Genomic DNA, 26,860 nt, shown 5'->3' with positions numbered 1-26,860 from the left:
ATCCTGGATCAGAATGACTATCCCAAATCAATACTGAAACTTGTCCTATCCAATTCTTATGGGAAAAGAGATTATAGCCTTTTTTGGTTTTATTTATATACATATGTGTATGTTTTAATTTTTATGTATAAAAATAAAATCACATTGAGAATAGATGTTTCCAGTTCAAATTGAGCCTTTCCATATTTCAAACAGAACTATGGCAGCTTCCATATTACAGTGTATTTGAATCTTTCGTCAGTTTGGTTCTTTGCTGTACTAAGCCTTTTTTCTTTTTGCCTTTTTTTCTTCTTTTTCCAAAGCAGCATTTAGAAACGGTGTTGAGAAGAGGCATATTACCAGCTGGTCCTGCTAAATAACCTCTTTGCTGACCTGGCAAGGCAGATGGAAAGGGTTCATTTATAGTGACAGATCTCGCATGGGAATCTTTGAGGATAGCTCATGTTGAGAAGATTAGCACTGTCCTTCACGTGCAGGTCACTTGTTATGACCACTGTTCCTTGCAGCACAGGGTGTGGGAACATTCCCAGTGTCAGGCAAGACACAGGGAAAGGGTCAAATGCAGCCTTTGATCTATCCTGTGAAGGAACTGGCAGGGAAGTCATGTGAATTCAGGGAACTCAGAATTTGCTTATCTATGTATTTTCAGGTGCAGAGATGTGGAAGAAGGTTGGTGAGGCTTGGGGGGTTACACGTTATTAAAGCAACACAATCTGTATGTGAGGGGACGGTTGGTTGCTATAAAGGAGCAATCTGTTTGAGAAGACATAGAATTAGGGGTTAGACCTGCTGGAAGTAATTTTTTGGTGTTACTGTTACTTTGGTGATGAAGTTCTCTAATCTTAGCTGGTGATACCTTTCTTTAGAGCGTTACTGCATTCAGCCTAAGCTCTGCCACTTCTCTGGAACTCTGTTTCATTTGAAAACAGGCAATAGAAGTGGAAGAAAAGTTGACCTGACTGGAAATGTTAAGGGGTTACTTTGGGTTTCAACCTAGTTCTGTTTTTAAAATTAAATTAATCCCCAGATACTTTGTCAAACAGCCCAGGGATAATAGGTGTAGCATGAGAGCATTGAATTTTTTTTTTAAGATGTGGTTGAGAGTATGTCATCTGTGTTGTTCATTTGGATATAAATCTTCAAACCATTAACCTGTTCTGAACTCTGTAAGGACACATGTGATGAAAAAAATTTTGAAAATGTTCATTGCAGTAGGCAGAGCAAACATGATCAGAACAGGTTTTAGCTTGATATTTCACTGGCTCATCTTGCCCTTTTTCATTCTCAGGTTGCAGTCAGTATAAAACTTGTATATAAACATATGTAAGATGCCTATTAGATCACTTCAGAATTTGTGTTGAAGAAATTTCTTGACTTTGTGTGAAATCTTCTCCCTCTTGAAAAGGTGGTAAAAGGATTTCAGTAGTGCTATATTTTTTAAAATTTAGAGAGACCATCCTTGCATTCCCTTCTCATGTTTTATATAATATGCTACACACTTGGCAAGAAAAGACATTTCCCCTTGGAAGAACAGTCGCCTTCCTGGCAATGTCTACAGTAAAATAACATTAAAAAGAAATACAAGTACACATGTATTAAAGTGAATGGTTCCTTTTATTACTGCTAGCCATTTATTAAAAAGGAGATGGTTCTAGTTTAATTAACCCAGTTGAGAGTAGCAGATGGGGCAGAATGTCTTGCAGCGATAAGACAATTCAGAAATGGCACCAGATGTTGGAAGCCGTCCCTGGTGGTGTTTGAGTGCAGCACAGATGTTCCAGTCCCACCTGGCTAGTTTCTAAGCACTGCAGGCTAAGCAGCTGTGATGTAACCTATATAATGTATGTATAACACTAAAAGCAAAATAATTGAACTGCTGCAGCTTCTTCTAGGGGTGGGACTGCTTGGAGGTGAAATCTTTGAGGACAAACAAATAAGGTCAACTTCTTAGCTTTCTCAGGTCAGTGGAATACCTACTTAAAAGCAATAGCAAGGATAACTTGATGATTTTTTTTTTTTATTTAAAAAAAAAAATCGGCAGCTTTCCAGTATGGTTCTTAACTCTTTCTTCTGTTTTTATATCTTGGCTGTATTTTTTTAGTGAAAAATTGTTATTGTGCTGTATTCAGAAGTTAATAATTTATGTGCTGTATACAAGCGTCTGGTTGGGAAACTTAATGTTCCTGCTGTAGAAAGGAAGCAAACTTATAAAAAAATGAACACAAATGCAAGCTCTGTCCTTGAAATACCAATTCAAGATCATTGCAGAATCATTCATGCCTTAAGTAACACAAAATCTAAATATAAGGCGACATGTAATTTTTCACAGTAAGCATAATAAATTAACTTTTTTACAATAAGAATGTTTGGCTTATATATATATCACTTCCAAAGCTTTAATTTTACAAACTGCCAAACTAGTAGCATCCCTCACTAGTTAAAACCTTGTTAACCTTTTTAATCTCTCTAGATTTATTTTTAGAGATAGCAAAAACTTGTGTCTTTTAGTTCTTCCCTAGGAAAACAAAGTTGCAAGCTCTGCAAGGCAGTTGGAAATAATCCAGTTTATTGTTGCTCAGGCTTGTATAAATATAGTATGGTGATGAACAGCAAAAACAGCGCCAACTTAGGGAGCAGAATCAATAAATCCATCTTGCCACATACAGAACAGCTTTTCTTCATAAATCCCGCAAGCAGTTGTTGCAATGGATCTTTGCACAATCCTGTAACAGCAGTTGGCTTCCTTCTGTTTCTAGGTGGATCAACTGACCCATTTGGAGGATTTGCTGATTTTAGTTCGGCTGCTGCTTCAGCAAGTTTCCCATCATCGCAAGGTAGGAATAATTTACAGATTGAAATGCTGTTTAAGGGCAAAAAGAGGGGAGAAGGTGCCACATGGCATTATTGAAAGTCACTTCCCTTTCCAGGGCAAACTGTGTTTATTTGACTGGACCACAAGTGCTATATTGAGTAAGGAAGGAGAGAGCTACTGTCTGGCACAGCATGCGTCTCATTGGACCTGAAACTTTCATGACCTTTATTTCAGAAAAAGTTAGTAGGAGTTACAAATATATCCCTGTACATCTAATAATATAATATAAGCATATAATAAGACTTAAAACATAGCTCCAAGTCTAATTTTGAAATGCACTGAAATAAGATGTGACTTCTGGAGTGGAAAAGTAAAACCTGAAATAAACAAGTGTGGGTCTAAAAGCTGGCTGAAGAGTGCTCACTAAACAATTAAGAGCCCAGCGCATCCCACTTCTGCAGTTGTGGGCAAGGAGCTATTTTAAATTGGAGTTCTACAGTAATGAATGCTTCAAGAAGAGAGTATTTGTGTTTCCAAAATGATTGGAAAATTGGCTGTAGTGATAGGACCATTCAGATTATTAATTATCACAGTCTTCCCAGTGTTTTATGTAAGGTTATTCAACTATTTTATTTGCAATAAAAAGCAGTTATTTTTCTAATACTTCAACTAACAGTTTGCAAGCTTTTCAGATACAGGTAGGTATTAATTATTAAAAAAAAAAGTTAGCTGCTCTGGTGGGATAAAAAGACTTGTATGAAGTGCTTGATAGTCTGATTTGCTTGCTTGTGATAATGCTGTGAACTGAAAAGTTGTTAGGGTTTTATGCTGCTGTTCATAGTTTCCGGACATGTTCAGATTGGTCTTAACTTTAATGATATGGGCAGAACAGTAAATTAAATGGGTAAGTTGAACAAAACCAAAAGATGGGATCATGTTCAATGGAAAATAGCAGCCTACCTGTGCTAGAAAAATGAGTCCCTAAAGATGTCCTCAGCTCCCACCTGTCTCCCAAGATGGGGGGGGGGGGGAGGGGGGGGAAACAAACAGAAAAAACCCAAAACAAAAAAAGGCAAAAAAAAAAAAAATCAAAACCCACCAGTTTGTAATTGTTTAGGGAGATGTCATTATGTTGGCCTTGTCAGATGGCATAATGAGGGGAGCCTGAGACCAGGCTATTTCCAAAGCTTCCAATGATGTCTGGGTTACTATTGGAAGGCCTCGTATGTTGGAGGGGAATTTAGTCAAATTGTCTTCCATACACAATACAACCTCGCCGATGGCTTTTGAAGTTGCATGTATGCATTTATGGGATGAAGCTGACCAACACTTTCTTTTAGCTTGGCTAAAAAACAATTTGTTAGTCTTTTTCCCTTTTAGGAGAAGCCTATTAAATAAAAGATATCTAGATCTTCTTAAGTCAGGCATGAACAAGTCCCTGCCAATCACAAGCAAGGTTTTAGTAATGCTTGTTGGGACAGCGCTCAGTTTTGTCCTTACCTGGTTGCATGGCATGCAGTTTAGAGCTGTCACATGTCCATACAGCTGGCTCAGTGTACGTGCAGTCACTTTGCATGCAAACAGACAAGCTATTACGTAGACATGGCCACCGTCTGAAAAACATTTCCCTTAAAATTGGACTGAAAAAAAAAAAAAAAATATGCTGGGAAGCCACCTAAAGCAATCAACTTCCTTCTGGTAGAATGTTTTGGGGAGCCCACAGTGCTACCCAGACAGGACAGTGCTGCAAACAAACATGGAGTGGAAGGAGCTGGCTGGCTATCTTTTGTGAAGTTAATTTGGGCAGTAGTGGTGTTTGTGACTGGGGGTTCTCAGCAAGGGTGTAGGATTAAGCCCAGAATGAGAAAAGAATAGCAAAGAGGTTGATCAGCAAACCTACCTGTGAGTTAGCTTTTAGTCGGCACATTTATATCTCTTTCTTTATTTTGCTGTGCTAGGAAAACTGTGCTGGGCACAGATTAGTTAATACACCTTTAATTTGCTTGGCAGGAAAGAACTGCTCTAACTTTTTTACAGGCTTTCTTAGTCAAAACCAAGTTGTTTTGCAAACACAAAGCAGCCTACTATGCAAATAATTTGTGTGTTAATACAGTCTAAATTGATACAATCCTTTATCTGCATTAACATGATTAATCTATTCTAATCACCATTATGCAAGGGACAAGGAGTCCTGTGAAATGATTAATCATTCCTGAACAGTGTAAGCCCCTCTAGAAATCTATTCCTTCTTGATTAATCATCTTTGAAGTTCTACTGAAGGGGCAAAACCTTATCCCTTTTACCCCCACTTCCATTATTGGTGCTCAATGCACAGGTCTGAACATAGAAGCAGCATACTCAGCATTTACTTATCTATCAGGAATATTTAAAGTAGGTTTTAATTTTTAATATGTAATACTAATTGAAACATTCTAATATAGCCCCTCTTTGTGAGGGAGATCAAAGCAAATGTTCTAGTAAGGCCTTAAGCTAATGAATATTTGTCCACTTCTTGCACTGAAGTTGTTGGCAATACTTGGATTTTGTGAACAGATTTACTCTCTTACTATTCTTTAAATTCTAATATATTGGTAAAGATGAAGATGACTAAAGGTTGAAGGTGTATGTTGATAAATATTTACATGGAATGTAAAAGACTACTGCAGTTACCTTTTGAGTGGGTAGAATACAGTTGTAGAAAATTGCTGTGGACGGCTGTTACAGAACTAGCCATTGGATAGGTTAGGAAGTGGAAACTGGCACTAGATTCATCTACCCCAGCTTTACGTGTTTGAGTCTTCATTTGCTCATCTAAAGAAATTCAAGGGATGATTTAGCTGTTCATTAGAACTCAAAGTTCATTTCATATGGTAATGACATTGCTTGTGACTTAGCTGAAGTACCAAAAGTATATCTGTGACATAATCAAAAAGCTGAGCTGTACTAAGGCCCAAACTAGGAACAAGATTCACTATGTAGCAATGAGAGCTGTTTAAATGGTGTTGCTTTATTTTTAGCATCTCCTGTAGATGTTTTTGTAAGCTTTTCTTCCCCTATCACTGCTGTGAAGTAACCCTTTTCTTGTTAATAGGAAAACATGTGTTTTTAAGGGAGATAACATCTCCTCCCATTCGACTCAAAGGTTATGACATATTCTCAGTTCACTGGTTTGTGTCTCTGGACATCTGTGCTCCTGAAATAGGTACCCTTGCAGTTGTCTACAAACTTATACTGTTAGGCTCTTCTCAGTAAGATACAGAGCGCGCTGCGAGTTGCTGTGTTTTGATTTAAATGCTTGTCTACAAGAACCCTGGTATACTGAAATGAAACAAAGTTTAAGTGATGAGCTAAGAGTTCAGCAAAGGTTCTGCTGAGAGAATTGTTAGATCCAAGATTGAATTTCTGCTTCAAGCCAAGGCATGTAGTTCAGGAATCAAATTAGAAAACTTGATGTGTTTTACATGAGCACTTCATGGGATGGGAAGAAATTATTCCTTGTCACCTCAAATAAGAATTCCCTGGCAACCTGCTTTCAAAGGTCTGGTTTTTATTCCCCTCAGCATTGTTTTATACAAAGAACTACTAATTGTATATAAACAAATTTTGAAGTAGTCATCTTTGTTTTATCATGATGGAATTTGCCTTATCAAGTGGCTCATTCCTGACAACTGTTCTCTCAGCAAATACCAGAGCACTGAGATAAAAGGTCGATAAATATTTTCAAAGTTCTAGGTGTTGTTTTGACTAGAGCCTCCAATCTACCTCTAAGTTAGCTTTCAGTCATATTTCAACTAAAGAAAACCTGTCCCTTCTTATCTCGCATCCACAGGTGATGTTTTCAAACATCCTTCTTTATGTTTCATATTTCCTTTGCTACCTTGTTAAAATTGTTGGAATATTCATGAGAGGGAACGATGTCCAGATGGAGGTTCTACCTGCAGATGTTAATCTGGACGGACACAGATCAGCTCTCATTTGTTTCAGTTCATGGAATATGGCATTTGCTCAGTGCCTTTCTCTAAGTCTTCTGCCTTTCTTCTTTCTGTCTTCCTTCCTCCCGTACTGTTGCCTTTCCTTCAGGTACAGCAACAAGTGGAAATGGAGACTTTGGTGACTGGAGTGCCTTCAACCAAGCTTCTCCTTGTCCCAGTGCTTCATCGGGAGACCTCTTCAGCAGCACAGTACAGCAGCCAGCTACAGAGCTTTTCAGTAGCTCACAGCCAGCTTCTGGCCAGCCTCCAACTGCTTCAAATTCTACTGATCTCTTTGATTTGATGGGCCCCTCTCAGACAACCATGACCTCTTCGCAAAGTATGAATTTCTCTATGATGAGCTCCAATACTGTGGGCATCAGTTTACCCATGTCAAGGTCACAGGTATGCTACTGTTTGTACAGTTTGCTAATGACCTTCCTCAATTAATCTTTTGCCTTCTCCTTAATCACAACTTTGAAAATTAATCCATTCTACTCCTGGAGTCCATACCTAGTCACTCAGATGCTGTGATCAGCATTTTATGAGAAAGTTTTGTCCAAAAACACTTGCATAGCCTCCTAAAAAGAAAAGGTGTCAAATTTTCTTGAAAAGCCTCCTTTTATAAGCTAGTCTTCTCTGAGATGATCTTCATGATCAGAGAGATGATCATGAGCAACATCCATGAAGTGTTGCTGCTTTGTTGGGGAAGACAAGGTTGATGATATTCTAAACCTTAAAGCCATCCTCCACAGAATGTTAGTGGTTTCCAGCATCAAGTAGATGGAGGTGAGGACTGGTCTGTTCTCTAAAATACAAAGTGCCTGCTTCAGTGGAGAGTGTTTTTGGAAATGTTAACAGGTCAACTTGGTGTTAGGAGGAAAAAATCAGTATGTTTGAGTTCAAAACTTGACTGCAGATGATCACTGTCATTCCACATATTGATACGGGAGCTTGATGCTAGCTTACAAAATACTCTTTTAACCCATTTTAATGGCACAACAGCACATGGCAACACTGCTTTGGAAGAGCTGAAGTTCATGGCTAAAAATGTCATTGGCTTTTTATTGTATCTGTAGAGAAACTAATACTTGTTGTTTAGTCCTGATGCCTATTGGTAAATTGTTTTAAGTGGATCCCAACAAACTTTTTTTTTTTAGCCTCTGCAAAGTGTGAACACTATGATGCCGAAGCCTAACCCACTTTATAATGCAAGCACGGAGATGGTCCAGAAGAATGCAAGCAAAACTCTACCCTCAACTTGGTCAGATCCCAGTGTAAATATCAGTTTGGACAATTTAGTACCTGGGATGCAGCCTTCCAAACCCCAGCAGCCATCACTTAATACCATGATACAGCAACAGAGTGAGTGATTATTGCACTGTTTTGCATGCACGCTGACCCCTGTATGTGCTTAGTAGGTTGTCCTTGAGATGGAGTATTCTGTCAATTACTGTTTTCCTACGTGTAGTCATGATTGTTTCATAAACTGCTGCGATGCTTCTGGCACAAGTGGTATTTTCTAAATGGAGATGGATGTGCTAGGAGGCTGATATCTGTGCATGTTTTTACTGTAGAGTTTGCACCATTGCTGTATCTTGATTTCAGGCTTCCTAATATCTAGAACTTCTCTAGAATATGCATAGTGGCATATATTGGTATAAAATGCTATTTAAAACTTATAAAAGTTTTTGAGGCTTCACATAGAAAATGGGAAAATGGGCGAAATTGCTATGTTTTTGGCCACCATGTCTGTTCACAGCAATTACCACATAAATTTCTTAAAATATGTGAGCACCTTCAGCATCAGATTCTGATTAATGATTTTTGCATCCTGTTCTCTTTTTGCAGATATGCAACAACCTATGAATGTCATGACTCAAAACTTTGCTGCTGTGAACCTCAATCCTCAGCCTAACATGATGCCTGTTCGACCCCAGACAAGCCCGTTGATGGGAGGGCCCATTCCTGTGGGGATGGGAATGCCCAATGTGATGTCAGGTACGATGGGAATGACCTCCATGGGACCCACGCCTATGATGAACCAAGGAATGATGGGAATAAACATGAACATGGGAGTGCCAGCTACAGGAATGGGTTTGACGGGCACAATAGGGATGGGAGTACCCAATATCGCTATGACCTCTCTGATTCCTGGGACTGTACAACCCAAGCAAGATGCCTTTGCAAATTTTGCCAATTTTAGCAAATAAAGATTGTAAAATAAATAAAATGAAATAAAAATAAAATAAATGGGCAGACTGAATGAAGGATTTTTAGCTGCACAAATACAGCTGGGGACAGGATGGAAAACACTGATCAATAATTTTTTTTTTTCTTTATCAGTTAAAGTGTCTACATAAAGAACCAAAAGCTATTTTCTAAATGTTGAAATAACTAGTGTTCAAATTCTGGAGAGGTGAAAGGTTCTAAGGAATGTGTTAGATGATTTTGCAAAATAATTTGTATTGACACCATCAAAAAACCTTTCCTATGTAGAAGAACCAATTTTAACTTTGAGACTTGATGGAAGACTGGAATGGGGGTTGGGTAAAAATGTTTGAATCTAATTTTATACTTTTCTTTTTTCTTGAAGAGCTTGACTTTCTTTTCCCCCTCTCCCTGATCGCTTTGTCATAATTGGATCATTCCTTTTACTACCACTGAGTCCACAATTGAAGTCACTCAAGTACTATGATCAGTTTTTTATAAGAATATATATTTTTGTCCAAAAATGGCTTACATATGTGATTATGGCTAATTCAAAGGGACCTGGAATGTATATATACTTTTGCTAATGTTCCAGCCACACTGCTATATTACCCAAATTTTTATTGTAAAAATCCTCTCTCAGCAATTTGGTGATCAACAGATTTTGGGGGTCTTAACATGCTTCTATTGTTATAACTGATATCCAGTGCAAGTCTGGGAGAAGCTTTATCTAAGACTGCTGGAAGGTTTCCTTTCAGAAAATGTACTTTCTTGCAGTTCTTTTACAGTGGCAGTTAGCATCCTTTGTACTACCACTATCCCTATGGAGCCACTGGTTTATGGCATCGGCAGCAGTCAAAAGGTAAAAATACTTATTTTTTGCATCGTTACAAAAAATAACAAGGTGGATTACACTTATGTAAATCTATAACCTTACCTAATCCAACAGCATTGGATCTTAGCTTTTATACAACATTTGGTGATTCTTTTGTGTAAATATGGCATTAGCAGCTGTGGAATCCAATAGAGGAGTAAAAAAAAATATATATTAATAAAGGAAACCTGTAGCAGTCAAAGATTTTACTGATTTACTGAAAACAAAAGAATGAATTAAGGTTTTTGGGGTTTTTGTTTTTCCTTCTGTAATTCTGCATTTAAGTTCACATGAATCATGACTCTAGAATCTGGAATACAAAGACATTGTTATAGTCACAAGCTGGGAATATTGTTAAGAATAAGCACTATACTATAGGTATGAAATTTATTGCCTCCCTTTTCTTATGTTGGATTTCTTTTTTATTATTAAATTGATAAAACTTTGTTTCCATTGTATTCATAATGTTCTGTTATACATAACATTAAAATGTTCATTAAAATCAATGTTGGGCTGCTTTTCCTTTCATTCCATTTGACGTTTATGAGAGCATTTGGGAAAAAAAATAATTATAATTTGGGCAAAGTAATTTTTATAAATAATTTAAAATTGTTTAATGACTTCTTATCTGAAGCCTTTCCTATCTGGCTCTACTGTTAGGAATTAAAAATGAAGCAGGCAAGATACCCTGACCCGCTCCAGCCTTGCTAATGCTCCATCTACAACATTTCTAATTAGGCAGAAATTCATGTACTTCAGCTAAGTGGTAATGAAAAGTGATTCATTTGCTGAATAAGAGATGAGAGTGAGTGTAATTAGCTGACTGCGGTTTTTAATCTTTCAACAATTCAATGTGTTTAAATTAGTTTCAAAGAATAGGAGCTTTCAAGTGTTGTTACATCAAAGTAATCAAGGCAGGCTTTAACGGCTGAGTAGGAGAGATCGCTCTGGTTCCTCTTCTGAAACCTTCAAACTTATGTGGAATAATCATCTTCAAAACCTCTAGTTCTAACAGATTGGAAGATTCAAACTGGTTCAATATATGCAAAATTTTGGTGGGAAGAAAGCTAGTTCCTGGGGCGGTAGATGGGTGGCAAGGAAAACTAAACCTATAGTCAATGCTGCTATCTTAGTAGTGCTGAAGGGTTGCAGTGCTTCTCAATAGTCTTTAGAAGGTTTTCTGATGAGTAGGGTGAGTCTACTCACAATGCTGTCCTTTTAAGGTAAGTTTAGCTGGTTAAATAGTTGGCTTTGAGTTGGAAGATCATGTCCTTGTTTAGGTTGCTCGTATCTCTTCAGAGGAACCAGTGATTTAGCTTCTGATCAAGAGATTCATTATAATGAAGCACATTTGTCAGGGGTTAGAATAATTCCAGTGGAAAACATTCGGTCAGTTTAGAGTGGATCTCTGTGGTTGTGTCCGTTATATCTTAGTCAAGGGTACACAGGCTTATTGGAGCAGTTGTAGTACTGAACTGATTCACTACCCCTACCATACATTGTTTATCTTAAGGATCAGTATCCTAATTATGGAGAAGGTTATATGGAGTGTGAAAAGAAGCTTTTTCAGCCAGACAGATTGTCTACAGGTGGATGAGAAGGAAGTCCTTTGAACCAAAATAAACATCAGAAAAGAAAACCCAGAAAGATTCCTTCAGAACATGGGCCAGGTGCATCCCCATGCGTCTTCAGCCTGCAGTGACAAGAGCCTGTTGCATGGAAGTTTTATCCCATTCCCTCCCTGAGTTAAAAGACATGGGTCATAGGTAGCAGTGCTTAACAGAATATGGTTTATATTTTTAGAGAAAGACGGAATATAAAATGGGTTGTGTTTGCTTAAAAAAGTATTGAACTTTTTTAAGATGGGTATCATAAAATGTTTCCATTTCTGATATTTCAGGTACAAGCAAAATAATATATTAAAAATAGAAATTATCTTTCCAGGTGAAAATACAGATGAGCTACTGTATGAATGATGACACTTATCAGCTGCTGCCTAATATAACCTGAGTCATGCTACAATGTTAGTCAGTCCAACTCCTTTCTTCATTTTTAAAGCCAGGTCCTGCTGTAAGGGCGAACTGTCCAGAAGCCTAGGTTTGGCTGGCTGTGTGCTACATAGCACTCGACTCCATGGTGTGCTATCATACTGGCATGTATTTGGCTTTCCCCCACTGCCCCTTGGCAAAAATCTGACTGCCTTGCTCTTCCTCCAGACTATTCACAAGTTGTACTCTACATCCCTTAAAAAATGTGTGCTTGTATTATCATGGTAGTGTCCAACATGCGCAAGGTTTAAAAACCCAGACTGTAAGCCTTGTGACCGCTGCCGGCATAGCTGAATGATCTTTTCACGCCAAGCTGAAAAGCAGCAACTGCCATGGGAGTTTGGAGCCTACAGGGAGTAAATAGAGGGAATTAACTGTTTGTTTGGTCATCAGAGCTAAAGTTTACCACCTCTGCATTCTGTAGCTTCTAAACTTATTAAGAGTTCGGTTAAAATTAGTGAAATCCTTTGTAACGGTTGTCTGTACTTGAGAAGAAAGTGGGATCAGAATCATTCCCTCTGTGTGTATTTATGGAATCATTCAAAAAATGCATCTTGATGTCTACAAAGGAGTAATAAATTCCAGCACAGGTGCAAGTTCAGTGATAACTAGAGCACCCACCATGTTCTACAAAAGAAATTATATTCAAAACAGCTAAACAAGGGTATTTATAGCAGCATCTGTCTCAGCTATATCTGTCAGCTAAGAACAGTCTGACACAGCTTAAGGGAGGTGAGGGAGGGATTTATCAATGAAGTGTTTACATAATGCAGGCAGGCATTGTATACTCAAGGTGATATCAACTATAACAGGATAACAAATATCTAAAGACACTTTTATTCTCAGAGGCCTTTGCTCCAGGAGTCACTCTACAAAATTGCCTCCATGTTCCTCTGTGCATGACTGTAAACACTTTTATAGCATATGACATTTTATAGTACCATCACTTGGTTCTGATTAAAGCTTTTAATGGAGATGTGATTTTTTTTGCTTTTTTTTTTCCTTCCCCCTCAAGTTTTATTCTAAGCTGTCACTGACTAAAATTCAGAATTGTTTCATGCGAACCCATTGGGTTTGCACACACATTGAAACTCTTTGTTTTAAGTGAAATATTTAATTTGACTGTAAAGGAACCTTTTTTTTGGTTAGTACTCAGAACTGTCAGCACAGTGAAAAATCACTTATTGTACAGCTCCAGGTACTTGCTGACAGATTTGACTGGCAAAAACTAAAAGTATGAATGAGGGAATTAGAAACTAAGTACTGAATACCTGTGTGCTTCCAATTATTCCACCCAGGAGCTCTGCCGGCAGCACAGGAACAGGAATTGCCCTCTTCTTCCCGTATTGGCAACTGAAGTGCAGCTCCTTCGTGGGGAGAAAGCAGCGCTGTACTGCCTGCTCCTCGGAGGCTGTTGTGGTGGGTTGAGATGGAGTGAAGGGCCGTGCACTACATTCCCATTAGCCAGAAACAGACTCTGCATGAACCTTTTTCCCCAAACCACTTGAATTTGGAGCTGACTTTAACATTTTAAACATTTCAGTGGGAGAAGGGCTTCCTGGGGGTGGTGGTAGGAGGATGGTTATTGTTCTAGTCGTGCTGCTAAGACCTGCCTTTTGGGAGCCGCTTTTAGCTCTTTGGGGAAAGAAAGAAGAAAGGAAAAAATAGTAAGTTGCAAAGACAACTAGGTGAGCCTGGTTAATGTTGTGAGACTGAAAAGGATGGCCTGTGGCATTTGTAAGTCAATCTGTACAGCTTGTTCAATGAAGTGGTTATAGTTTTATCTAGCTGGGATGCTGTGGAAGTTTGCTTCTCCATGCAAAATGACCTTTAAAAATTGAGATGTGTCTCATTTTCATTTTTCATGTGCTTCTGTGTCCACTATTCAGATAAGGAAAGATAAGAGGCAAGAGAAAAATTCTGCAGAATGTGGAAAAAGAAGAAAGGTGCCTTTGCAGAACTTGGGGTTTCCCTGGATGTCTGCAGCTTGGGGGCTTTTTACATGGAGTAATCCAGGTCTCTGCATCGACGCAAGTTCTGCGTGTGTACAGCACAGCAAAGGCTCAGTTCATCTCTGTTTTCAAAAATGTCTTTACCCCTCACAAATTTGCCAATTTTTTTTTTTTAATCATGCCATAAGGTACTGGTTCAGTAATTAACTCGTTCTTTAATAGAGCTACAATTACTTTGTTTCATGATAAGGGAAAAAAAAAAAAAAGAATGCATTCCAAGACAGAGCTACTTTCGACATCTGGGAACCTCCTAACAGCTGGCTATCTAATGAATATGCATCTGCTTAAGAGGCTGTAGGCCATTAATAAACCAATATATATAAAACAGAAACAATCTTTGTCAGCTTCAAATGAGATTGGATGCAATGTGCTGTGAAGTGTCACTGTCACATTGAATCGAGCTGGGGAGGTTAACAGTTGCTCCTCGGTACCAGCGGCTCCGGGGCGGAGAAGGCGGCTGCAGCCTCACGGCAAGGGGCTGGGGGAGAGGGTTGCGCTTGCAAAGCTTTGCGGGTGGTTTCTGCTGCATTTTGCCTCCTTATTTCTCCCATACCACTTGTGTTTGAGGCACTGGTGACCTTTTATTTGCCACTCCAGCTAGTCCGTCTTTTTTGGTTTGAGAGAGGAGGATGTGGGTGTTTTTCCTACACAAATGATTTGAGCGACATGGGAATCAATCACGTGAATAAATGACTGGGGAGAAGTTACAGGAATGTGATAAAAATGCACCTATTTGACTGAGACCTGGGGCTTTGTAAGGAGACTAAGAACAGCCCCTGAGCCATGTTGTACAACAGGATTGCTGTAGGGTGAAATAAACACTCTTAAAAACAGTGACTCTGAGCTCATTTGACTGTATAAATATCTCTGACCCCTTAAGAGTTGTATCTGCACTTGTTCCAAGGTGTGTAGCATCATATGTTGTCCCCACCTGTAGCAACATTTGGTATCTTATATTTGTATTATTCAGCACCTTTATTTCCTGTGGCAGCTCCCATAAAATGTGAAGTGGATTCAGCATTATTTTAGGATCCTTATCCCTTCTGCACAGCTGTCTCATTCAGCCCACGTTAGTCTAGTATGTTCTTCCTTTCAAGGGCGAGTCACACTGAACAGTCACCTCTTGAAGCAGTGATAATTATTTTGATGAGAAATGTTAACTAGGTAGAATTTGTCTAAGAAAAAAAACTATGAATTCATCTTAAGCCACAATAATGGTACAAGTTACTGTCAACTGTTGAATAAGCAGTCTGCAGACCCCCTGGGACAGAGGTAGGGGTAGCTTTTATTTTTGGTTCTGGGGAACTGGAGTAGTGGTCCTGTACCTCACCTGGACTCTGCTTTAGAGCCAGACTTGGACCATACACATTTTAGTTCCCAGGAAACTCTCTGTAAATTGATATTTGGAATTGTTTTCTTTGCAACTCAGTTGTAAAGGGCAGTCTTACATTCAGCAGAAAGATCACCATAGCATTAAGCTTTTTGCCCCCTGATTTACAGGTTTTAGTTACGAGAAAATGGAAGCAAGGAAAGTTAAAATGGGAAGATGAGTGCTCTGTAATTACTGCAGATCTTTTCCAGCAGCTTCTCAAGAGAAAACTTGCACTCTGTATCATCACATTGACATAATTTAAGCCAAAATCTGTTAAAAAGATTGACTTAATTCCTAGACTAGTATTTTTCTTACCCTTAGTTACTAAGTTTTAAAACAGAAGATTATTCAAAGTCTGTTTCAGAGTTGCAGCCACACTGGTGACAAATTTAACTTCTCAGACTTCAGGTTTTACATCGAGGGTTGGTGTAAACTGGAGGTGTAAACCTCCGCACTACAGACGAGCATCTTCGTGGGTTTTGCAGGGGTACGCTTTTCTAGTCTTGCTGTGGATGCGAGTGCTGCCGTGCTCCACAGCCTGTGCCTCCGGGCAGGGGCAAGTGCTGGTCCATTTTGAGCAGAGCAGGTAGGTCGCTGATTAGCAACCCACCTTCCCTCCCTCAAGAGCTCTGCCTTTCATCCCAGCATTAGCAGGACTAAGATGTTACGGTTTTATCTTTTTTGAGACAGACAAAAGAGCAAGCTGTAAAGGAGGGCTGTCATTTTAAATACTTTAACTTTTCAAGGTCATTTGTGGAGCTTTTATCAATCAGAAAGCTAAATTCATACAAAAAGCATCTATAATGAACCAAGCATATCTTGAACCTTATCCCTTCAGCTGAATATGAATTATCTAGGAAGGTGCTTCAGTGGCAACGTTCACGGAGTTCAGCATCCCTGTGAACATTTATAAAGTAAGCAGAGAAGCCACTACTATTGTGGTTTGGCATCTATCAGTTTCTTGTCTTTTTTTTTGTAATTGATTTATTAATTATAGCATCTTAATGATCTATTTAAAATAAATAAACCATTTACACTATTTCAAAGGTATTTTGTGATGTTCAGCTGATATTAAAATAGCACCAGCCTTATGTGCTTTTTCAGCAAGTGACCTAATTAGTTAATAAAGTAATTGAATATTAAAAAGGATGTTGCAAGTGATTAAAATTTAAGAGCCTTCAGAACATTATTAAAGCTATAAATCATACATCACTGTTTTAATTTGCATAGCTACAGAATTACTAATGGTCCCACATGCATAAGCTACTTGGCAATTAGTCTTTTAACAAACTGTTGGTGATACTATGGGGTTACCAAAATCTTCCCCCATTTTTGATTTGCAAACAAAATCCAGGATGAGAGGACACTAAGGGTTAAATTCCTAAAAGCCAGGAAATTCGGTTCTTTCATGTGTGTCTCTACCTTCACCTCTGTTTGCCCCTTGTCCCTCATCCTCCTGGCCAGGGGACCACATCCTCCCAGGTCCCACCAAGGTGTAAAAAGGAGAGGAGGAAGCGTTTGCCTCCACCTTGAGCTTCCTAAAACCGGCCTCCAGGTGGTCTTCCAGCCCAGCCCGATGTGCATGAACCTCCCTACCTGGTGCTGGCACAGTCTCCATTTGTGTCTCACACGTACGACTGTCATGGCACCCCTTTCCTTCCCCATCACCTGGACTCCAGGTCCGTAACAGCACTGGGGGGACTGAGCAAAGAGGGAGCCGCTGACGGTAGGCAGTCGTACTTAGCTTTGTCCCACGGACATTGTCTTTGGGCTGTGGGAAAGAGCCAAACCAGGTGCTTGTCACCTTCCACTCCCTACACTGGGGCTTGCAGCTCATGGGAAACCTTAAATATCTGCAAACAAAAAAAAGAGTTGGAAAAATGTCTCTGATGGGAGCTACCTGCTCTGTCTGTGCCGCTGGGTACAGCCCCTTCGCCCATGCAGCTGTGGCAGTGAGGGTCAGCTGCCCATGGCCCATGGCAAGACAGGATGACAGTTTTCAGCTTAATTAGAGACAAACGGCTTTGGCCAGATGAGCTGCCCCGGTCTCCCCTCTCCCCAGCAGCCAGCGTCTCTGCAGTGATGGTTCCCAGCCTCGGAAATGCTGTCCAGCGGGGTACAGTCCAGCGCACAGGCAGAGAGCGGGTCTGTCTCTGGCTTTAGGACTTGCAGCCTGACAAGAGAAACGACGGTGCTGCGGGCAAAGCCAATGACCTGGTGTGCGACGGAGCACAACCCCAACACCGGGCAGCTAAACGGCCGGAGCAGCCGAGAGGGAAAACGGCCAAAGCTATGGCCGCGGCCAAGCAAGCAGCACAACGGCCGTGCGAGCTCAGCAGCCTCTTCCCCCCCAAAGCAGCGCTGCACATTGCATTGCTGCCTCCTCCCTGCGCTGCACAGCCCCCGGGCTCCCTCAGCCCCCCAGACCACTCCGGGGACAGACAGACTCACAGCAAAGGAGGGTGCCTGAGCAGTCGCCGATTTCCCCACCTTTTTCTTTGAGAGGGGCAGGGTCTGCTCTCTCTTTGGGAGCTGGGTCTTCAGCATCCCAGCCCATCGCAGGAACGCAGGGACTGGCATCTGCGTGGCTTTTGCTCCCCAGCCCCTCCTTCCCTCGCACACTGCCCAGCTTGGTCGCTGCGGGTGGGCTGCTTGTGTAAGCTGGTACCTTCATCTCGTAAGACGCAAGTCCTTTTTTTAATGGAGAAAAAAAAGACATTACAGAACAGCATTTACATGCAGAACAAAGATGCCGTTTCCATCCAGTCAGTAGAAGCCTTCACGTAGTTTTAGCTATTAAAGTGCGCTGGCTGCTACATTACGAGGAGAATTGCCTTTTTTGTGCTGCAAAAAACTTTTCGGGAGCTTCCTTTGAAGCCTTTATTGAGGTCAGGGGCTGCAGTCTCTTGCAATCTTTCCATGTCAGCTTGCAGCACTTTTTGAAAGCCCTTACACTGGATATTGTGACAAACGCCAGCTCTTTGTTCATTAGTTTACACTTGGTAATAGATGTGAGGCCAGGGTAGAGGATGGCTCTCGGCAAGCGATTCACACTCTGCTGCACTAACATTTGCCATGCCTTGAATAGTTGGAGACAGTACAATCCTGTTTTAAGAGTCCGTGTTTCTAATTAAAACAGCAAGCTGAGGCATGGGTGACTTCAGAGCATTTTGACCCAACAAGGAATGACAAGCACATGGCTGCTTTTAAAATAAATTAATCAATACCCACTATCTTACTAGGATAAAACTGTCAGCACATGAGGAGGGTGGGCAAACCCCGATGCAAGGCAGTTTTGTAAACTAGGCTATGTACATGCAAACGTTACTGCGATACAAGCAACACCCCGAGTGCCAAAGGCGAGCTGGAAGAGACTGGAGTTGATACCAATTCACACCATTGGGCCGATTTTAGGGCAAGTTACATCAACGACCTGTTTCAGTGCACCTTCACTCCACCGCCCAGGTTCACTTCAACGTTGCAATATCACCCGCTGGTGCTCACAGCGTCAAGGTGAGAAGGGGGCTGGGAGCCCGCACGGGGGTGACAGACCTGCTCGAGGGTGCCTGCAGGTGCATGTTTGGACGAGCATATTCTGCTCAATTACAGATATTTAATTTTTAAACATCTGGTTTACAAAACACTGCAAACACATGCAATTTGAGAAGCAAACGTAGCCGGTGCTTCTCACCAGATAACGCTTTCCCGACTCACGGTGGGTAATTGTCTTATATACCGCATGCAACCCTAACAGCTTGTTATGAAAAAAGCCTGTTCCGTATGGGACCCCTTCCCTGTGAGGCAGTCCTCCAAAAGAGTACAAATAAGAGACATTTCCTTGCTCTCAGATTTAAACACTTCCATTTTTATGGTGGTCACAAGAGGGCAAGTTGAGCACTTGGCTCACACACCTACTTCTGCAGCTCACGGCTGGGCTGCAGAAACAGCCAACTCTGCTGAAAACCTTCAGGAGCGGCTGGGCTGCGAGGGCTGCCTGTCTGGCTTTCATATGTGCCTGTGCAAATTTGGTAGTAAGTTTTTAGCCATGAAGCTCAAACCCCTGACCAAGATCTAACTGTAGGCCAGGAAGCACTGCCATCTCACATACAAACATTTTTTCAAGCCTGCCGAAATACTGATTTACCCCAAAGATAACTAAAAGTGACACTGGAAGAGTTACTGCTGGAGTATCTTCCCATTGCATGACCTGCTATAGCATCTGCACCAAACTTTAACTTCCAAAAAATGATGACAAGCACATTCCCACTCCTAGGCACGTTCACAGGGTGTTAGAGCACCTACCAGGAGAGGTATAAACGTATTCCCTTGGGTGTTGTTTTGAACCTGTTTATCACCAGGTTTGGAACTGCGCCTCCCAGCAAAGCCCTGGGTACAAGGAGGTCCTGCCAAGAGCCCCCACTTTCCTTCAGCTTCCCACTGCTCTCATTTTGGAGCCTCCAAGCAACTAAAAATAAGTTTTCCTCCAGTCATTTCTTCCACCATTTTGACAGCTTTGGGATGTTGCCTAACATTTGCCTGCTTTTACTCAAAAGACCCAGCAAAGAGCCCTTCTTCCCAGCTGAGCAGCATAAGATCAGTAACTTCCTGCTCTCTGGTTCAGCTTTTCCCATGCTCGCAATACAGACCACAGCTGACTCCAGCCTCTGCAGCCACAGCATCGTTTCATGCTCTTTGCGCCGAGCACGGTGCAGTATCCTGTTTGCCATCCTTCCTGCTGCTCTATGCCATTAGCACGATAGCATCGGTTTTTCCACTCAAACTCCCACATCCTTTTCCTGATCAACACGTCGTATGATTGTCCCATTGATCACACTCTGACGGGAAAAACTTACTGCGCTTCAGCCTCGTCCCCCAGAAGGGCAGGACAGAAAGGGGCTGGTTTCCTTCTTCAAGCCTGTGCTGGTCCATTTACAGATTGCTCTGTCACAGCATCCATATTCTCAAAACATATTACCTCAAAGGATTTTCTCCACTGCATCATTGTGCATAAATAATACGTTATTTCAGCCTGTAAATATACGACAAGATACGGACACCTGCAGAGCACTAATCCCTGCCTGTTTTACAGCCTGGGCAGCACCTGCTAGCGCTCACTGTTTCCAGCTGTGTTCTAGTACGCCCACCACCAAGCAGCACTGACTCCTGCTCTCCTCCCACAGCCAGCGTTTCCTCCAGCCAGGGTCATCATCCACGTCAGACGGCAATAGGACTCCAGTTACTCTTATACACAACATTTACCTGTGCGGGCGGTGCTGCTGCTCCTGCAGCTTGGCCCGGTGACAGTGCCCTCTGCTAGGGGCTGCCTCCCAGCGAGGTCTTCAGATTTGTGTCTTCAGGTTCCCTGTGGCAAATCTGGTGATGTTTTGCCTGCCCTGGTGTTTCCTTTGCAGGCTCTGATGCAAGACCCAGAAATCAGTTTGCAGAGAATGCCCCTAAGCCAAGACAGGGTGACAAATTTTTAGCCAATTCCTGCCATTGCCTCCTACTGTCAGCCCCTGGCCTGGAGGCGAGGGCTCTTTCCCAGTGACTTCAGCCATGCGATCACTCCAGGACAACTATTTTTATGGGGGAACTTGATTTGGCCTATTGAGGCGTGAAGTGATGTTCCGCAGAGATCTAACATGTAACTATTCACGTGGGGGCTGCGGCATTCGGGGCCTGACCTAGGCACCACGATGCAGCGGACGCAGTGTCCGATGAGCATCCGAACTCCCGGGCTTGAGCTAGGTACCAGCCCGCACGCACCCCACGGATCCACTCGGGATTTCCGGCTGCCCCAGTCTCACCTCCGCCCGTTCCCAGAGACACGGGTGGGATCTGGCGGACACACAGCGAGGAGCACAGCCATCCCCTACGCACCCCGGCATCAGGGGTCAGACGGTGGGGAGCCCACCCACGGCCCGCGTGGGCTCCTCCAGCCGAGCCGCTTCCCAGGGCGGCGTTTGGAGGGAAACCCGCTGCCCCGGGAGCCGAGCGCTGCCGCCCCGCCGCGCTCGCCCCGCCGCCCGCCGCGCTCGCCCCGCCGCCCGCCGCGCTCGCCCCGCCGCCCGCCGCGCTCGCCCCGCCGCCCGCCGCGCTCGCCCCGCCGCCCGCCGCGCTCGCCCCGCCGCGGGGTTTCCCTTCAACCTACTGCCACCTCGTGGGCAGCGAGCGCAGCGAGCCCGGGGGAAGCCGGCCGGGGCGGCAGCAGCGTTTCGAGCCCTTCCCCGTCAGGGACAGGGAAGGGGCGAGCAGCTGGCGTTTGGCCGTTGCAATCGAGTCCGGTCCCCCAGCCCTCCAAACCGCAGAGCTGAAGTCACCTCCAGGTCATTTTAATCATCCCTGTTCCTGGAGGGAGCGTCAGCAGATTGCCTGGTCTGGGCAATTGGCACAGATCATTCTTTACACATACAGCCTGGATTTAAACTATAACCGGGATCTGAACTATTCACTCCCCCAAACTACCCTTTAAAACGGATCTGCATAAACAGTAGCATCCCAGAGCAACTTCTTTACAGCCAGACCTGTGCGCTTCTTGTGGGCCGTTACGGGAGACGTACACAGGCCCAGCCTCGCCTCTGCATCCACGTTTCCTAAGCGCAAGGCAGCAATGGCACAGAGCTGCACGGAGCGGGAGACCTCGCAGGCAGAACCACCCCAGCAGGGGCTGCAGTTCGTAGCGACACAACCAGCAGCCGGAGGAGAAGCAACAACAGAGAGTGAAACTGAGGCGAACAAATTAAATGTGATCCCCATCTCCAACACTTCAGCTGACCAGAGACCAGCAGAGATGACTGGCACACGAGAGATTTGAAGGTGATGCAGGTGGCTATAACAACAATACCTGTTTTAAAATTTGTCCAATACTGCAGCATGTGAACGGAGTGAGGAAGAGAAGTGCTGAGATGCTAGCAGGGGCAGGTGGAGCAAGATCCTCAAAGCAGCCACCGGGATCCAAACAATTACCTTCTCCTGTTGAAAGCTGCAACCACAGCCCAGGGTTGTGAAGAAAACAAATCTTGTGAGATGCAGTTATCTTGCCAGAGCTTCACAAAAACTACACCTCCATTCAGCAGAACCGAGGCAGACTGCCCTTACCAGAATATCCAGCCCAGCTGGTACCGTTATGTACTCTTCAATTTATATCCACTGTCCATTAACTGAGAAACCTGGGGATACCTATTTCAAATATTCAAGTACTTGCTCAGATTTCAAGCAGGCTACGAGCATCACCCAGACTGACCCATAAACGGAACATGTGAATCAGCATCATACTTTATCTATATTATTAAAATTTCATTTTTGACATACCCTTCATCACTCAGATCATTTAAGGAGTTAAGCACTGCAAGGCTGTGGAAAACAAATAATCAAACCTAATAAATTGTCCGTGTTACAAGAGATGACTGGACAGACTCAGAAATGCCAAATGAGAGAGATCTCCAAGGCTTCTAAGAAATTGTGGGAAATAAGCTAGTTGTTTGGGATAATAAATCATTCACAGCAAGAAGATACAGCTTAAAGTTGAGAAGAACTGTTCAGAGAAATCAGGTAGCATTTGATCAGGAAAAAAAAATGCCTCAGTATTGCCAGAAAAGACCTACCTTCTTGCAGCTAGCAGGGATGTCTCCTTCCCCCAATTTTTCCTTTTAAAATTTTTAACTCTCTTCTCAAAACAGGGACAAAGCAACATCAGAAAGAGGAGGTAAGTGCTTTATAGAACTCCAGGAGAACAGCTAAACTCAGAACTGCAATTTGTGACTCCTCCTTATCACTCTGGCTATCATTTTTCCTTAATTTTGGATATGAGAAGAATGTGTGCTTAAATACTCTCAGATGTATGTCACCTGCATGCAAAAAAACCCCCCAGCACAAATTGCAGGGAGCTAACTGACAGAGCAGAGGTATTTGCTTTACAAGCAGCTGGAGCAACATAAGACATCATTGCACTCAGGGTGGATTGGGTGAGCTCTTCACACCCAGGTCAGGAGCTAACCTGGCCATCTGACTTCACTCACAGCAGCACAGAACAGGCTCAAATGCTCCGATCTGCTACCTCAGCACAGGAAACTGAAGTTTCTAGTTCAGGTGGCACCATGTTTTAACAGGTCTTTCCACACTACAAAAGTTACAGAGTTTATTTTTTAATATTTATGAGCAGTAGGACACAATGAGAAAAGCTCAAGTAAGGTTTGTTGTGGCAGTACAGAACTTGTTTCCCCAGCAGCTTGGGTGTACAACTGTTGCGGCTTCATCAACTGTTTGACTCCAGTTTAGGAAGGTATTTCAGCACAGGCTTACCCTTAAGCACCTGCATGAATACCAAAGACAAACTCACATCCTTTGCACTTGTAAATTAAATGGACAGAACTGCAATCTAGAAGAGCAAGAATCTACTGCCACACTGACTGTAAATCATCTTGTAAGACATGAGGGAAACATCAGACTCGCGGAAGACAGGTCAGACTCCCAGTGTAAAACCCCACTTTAAAATGCAAATGAAAGTCAATGGGTCACAGACCTCTTCTGTGAATTCCCTGTCTGATCTTTCTCATTACATGCATCCTCATATTGCCACTTGTGGCTTTGAACTGCAGATTTTGTTCTCTTTAAACAGTTCCCAGGTTGCAATGGGAATTATGCCTTTTAGCAAACATCTGAATTCCAGAGCACAGGTATGTTAACATCTCCAGCAAGCTGCATCCATACAGTTAGCATCTATGATCCAAATAGATCAGCATCATTTACCATGGGAATAAACAGGTTCCTGGAAGTCCGGTTCTCCACTGGCTATGCACACGCTCGACTGGATGCTTGGATGCTGGCTCTGGACCTCCCCGATTCCTGGAAAACCATCTCCTGACGGCATGGTGGAAGACCACACACTAAGGTAACAGACCTTTAAGTGATCAGGACAGTAGTTCTTAGATTCTTCAACATGAAGTTCACTTCCTTTCCGCACCTCTAAAAACCAGGTATAATAATATTCTTATTTTATCGATTAATACACTTTTGAACACACAGATGACTGGCTTGCCCCCAAATCGCATGACTAGAGCATTCAAAACCTGGTGGTCTCCACATCCAGGTATCTGCTCTAACCACTGCAGTAGCAGCTTCATCACTGACACAAGTATATTGACAGAGCACAAAAACCCATGCTTTCAAGCGAACTGTTATATGGATATATTTATTGCATTGCAGTCTTAGCACGTTTAAATATAAACATTTATATCTGGAAAGCAGAATATTGCAAATTCAGTATTATTCAATATGTTCATAGCAGCATCAGCTTCCTAAGAAACAAAATATTTAGGAAGACAGAGAAGGAATTACGAACGAGTTACACTCTCATTTATCAATCACCATTTGACCAAAACATGGTATTGCAGCTGTGAAACAGATATTGAAGTCACCAAATCTGACCTTGAAGACATAAGTAATTTCAAGACTGAAGTGCATCATTGTACCTCATATCCTGCACATTTTTAGTGTGCCGAGACATAAGGCTAACAGTCAAGTGCCTGAAGAGGGCAGATGATCTATGTATCTGCATTACCTGACATATTATAGTTTTAATAACAATACTTAGCACTTGTATAGCACTCACCGCTTCCCCAAATCCTTGTGAGACAGGCAAGGATTGCTCTCAGATGTATTACAGCTGTGGAGCATAAGGGAGAGGGAGGGAAGTGACTTGCCAAGGCTATTCAGTGAGCAAGTGGCAGTAGAGAGAGATCAGAATTTGTCAGCGCTTGACTTCCAATCCCACGTCAGTCTGGTAGGTCATGTTGCTCCTCTGTGGTTCATTAAGGAAGTTTTATAGATGACTAATTGGTTAACAAGTCCCAATCCATGCGATGATACTGGATGCATGCACCATTTGAAAAGAGGTCAAGACAACTGCTCCCCTCGTAATGCCCATTTTAGTTTTAAAGAAACCGAACACTTCTCTCATTTTCTCATCTCAGAACGATCTGTCACACCGAAGATACAATGACACAGCTGCACTTTGCTCTGAAGCAGTGAAAATCAGAAGCAATCGCTATAGGAGCAGGAGCAGCTTTCATTTCTTTCCTGAGGGAGAGCGCTGATCTTTTGAGAGGGAAAAAAGGATGGATATGTTTTTACACAAACTGATCAAACTACTTTTCATTCTAAACGAATACAAGACTGACTGAAAGTCTCAGGTGTACTAATTTTCTTCAGCTAAGTCATCCGAGTGTACACTACGAAGCTAGCAGCTAATAAAATAGTTATCCAGGAACATCAGAAGGCATTTTCCTTCCCTGACAGGCCTTCACTTCTACCAGCTAAGAGCAAGAGCACTTACAGTGACATCTAAAAGGACTTGTAAACATCATGAGACAAGCCATCTCTGATATTCCTCCACTAAAGTAGTCCTTTCTCCTGCACCCCCAGGAAGCTAACGAGGATAACCAAGCCTCCTACCATCCCTGCCTCAAAAGGGAAAATTTGCTTACTTCTCTCCCATTGGGTTTCCTGTGCAAAATTTTACAGGTAGGATCAAACGTGTCAGCTATTAGGGATGGAGTCTGGCAGAGACTCTTGGGGCACAGTTCACACGCTGTGAAACGCTCACAATGTAACGGAGGCTGCACTCAAGAACTGCCTCTGCATACTCCCCCCTTCACCTACAGAGCACAACTGCCCAATGCTGGCCAAATCATGCCGAAGTGTACAGGCTAGAAAGTGACCCTCCATTTCAAGGAGCTATCACCAAGTAAAGTAATTCCTCTCCCCTCCTTTTTCTTGGCCTGCTTTCCCACTTTCAGCATGCCAGGAAAGCCTAAAGTTGGGAAAATGTACAGAGAGGTACATGTTATACTTACAGTAGATTACACACAATTTTCTTTTCCATCAAGAAAAGTCTTCATCAAGTGCATTGATCCTGCAGTGCCCACCTGCAGGAGGACCGTCGGACTGCCTTGCCCATCTCTTCCCAAGTGGCCTCTTTTTTTTTTGCTGCCCAGGCTGCTAATGGGTAAAAAAGATGGCAGCAAAGGATGTTCTTGAATAGTAAGGTTTTTCTCCACAACATTTATACCATGTAATAATTGATGCTATTTCCTCCTGATACATTGGCAACACCTGACAGAAAAAGCTGTGATTTTTTAAAAATTTTTTTCTTTCCAAGCAAATTTAAACTGCTTTACTTGCATCTAGCTGTTCCCAATTTCATCTTAGGTTATAGAGTCAGGATAGAAGAAAAGACATGCAACCTCCTGAAAATGGGTGTTTGCTTCTAATGATGGTGGCTCTTAAAAGCACCTTTTAGATATAAAATGCACATTACTGGCTATATGAACAGTGAAGTACTTTTAAAAAAGACTTGTAATAATGTTTATCTGAAGGTGAGACACAGGCAGCGCTGGAAAAAAGTCCATACCAAGTTAAAGTTTCTAAATGAAAACTTGAGTGCATTCTTATCTTTTGGTCCAAGTATACCCTACCCAGGGTATTAGTATTTTTGGTAAATTAAAAAATGAATCTCAGCTTGGACTCTCTCCTCCTTTGCTAGACTTCTAGCTCATTAGCT

At 42.3% G+C, this 26,860-nt stretch overlaps 1 protein-coding gene across 2 annotated transcripts in view; it reads left to right on the top strand.

Moving 5' to 3' along the window:
• The window catches only part of CLINT1 (clathrin interactor 1), a 52,967-nt gene extending 43,381 nt beyond the window's left edge, over positions 1–9,586 (top strand). For both annotated transcript variants that reach the window (XM_075509570.1, XM_075509569.1), the window contains exons 9-12: positions 2,757–2,834; positions 6,893–7,188; positions 7,944–8,148; positions 8,635–9,586. In XM_075509570.1, the coding sequence (XP_075365685.1) occupies positions 2,757–2,834; positions 6,893–7,188; positions 7,944–8,148; positions 8,635–8,996 (941 nt within the window). In that variant the 3' untranslated portion in view covers positions 8,997–9,586. The remainder of the gene's footprint in view (positions 1–2,756; positions 2,835–6,892; positions 7,189–7,943; positions 8,149–8,634) is intronic.
• The last annotated feature ends 17,274 nt before the right edge of the window (positions 9,587–26,860 follow it).

Source organism: Mycteria americana, chromosome 8 (assembly GCF_035582795.1).
Source record: "Mycteria americana isolate JAX WOST 10 ecotype Jacksonville Zoo and Gardens chromosome 8, USCA_MyAme_1.0, whole genome shotgun sequence".
In the NCBI taxonomy this organism is placed as follows: Eukaryota; Metazoa; Chordata; class Aves; order Ciconiiformes; family Ciconiidae; genus Mycteria; species Mycteria americana.
The sequence above is the reverse complement of the archived record's forward strand: the minus strand, read 5'-3'. Positions and strand labels throughout refer to the sequence as shown.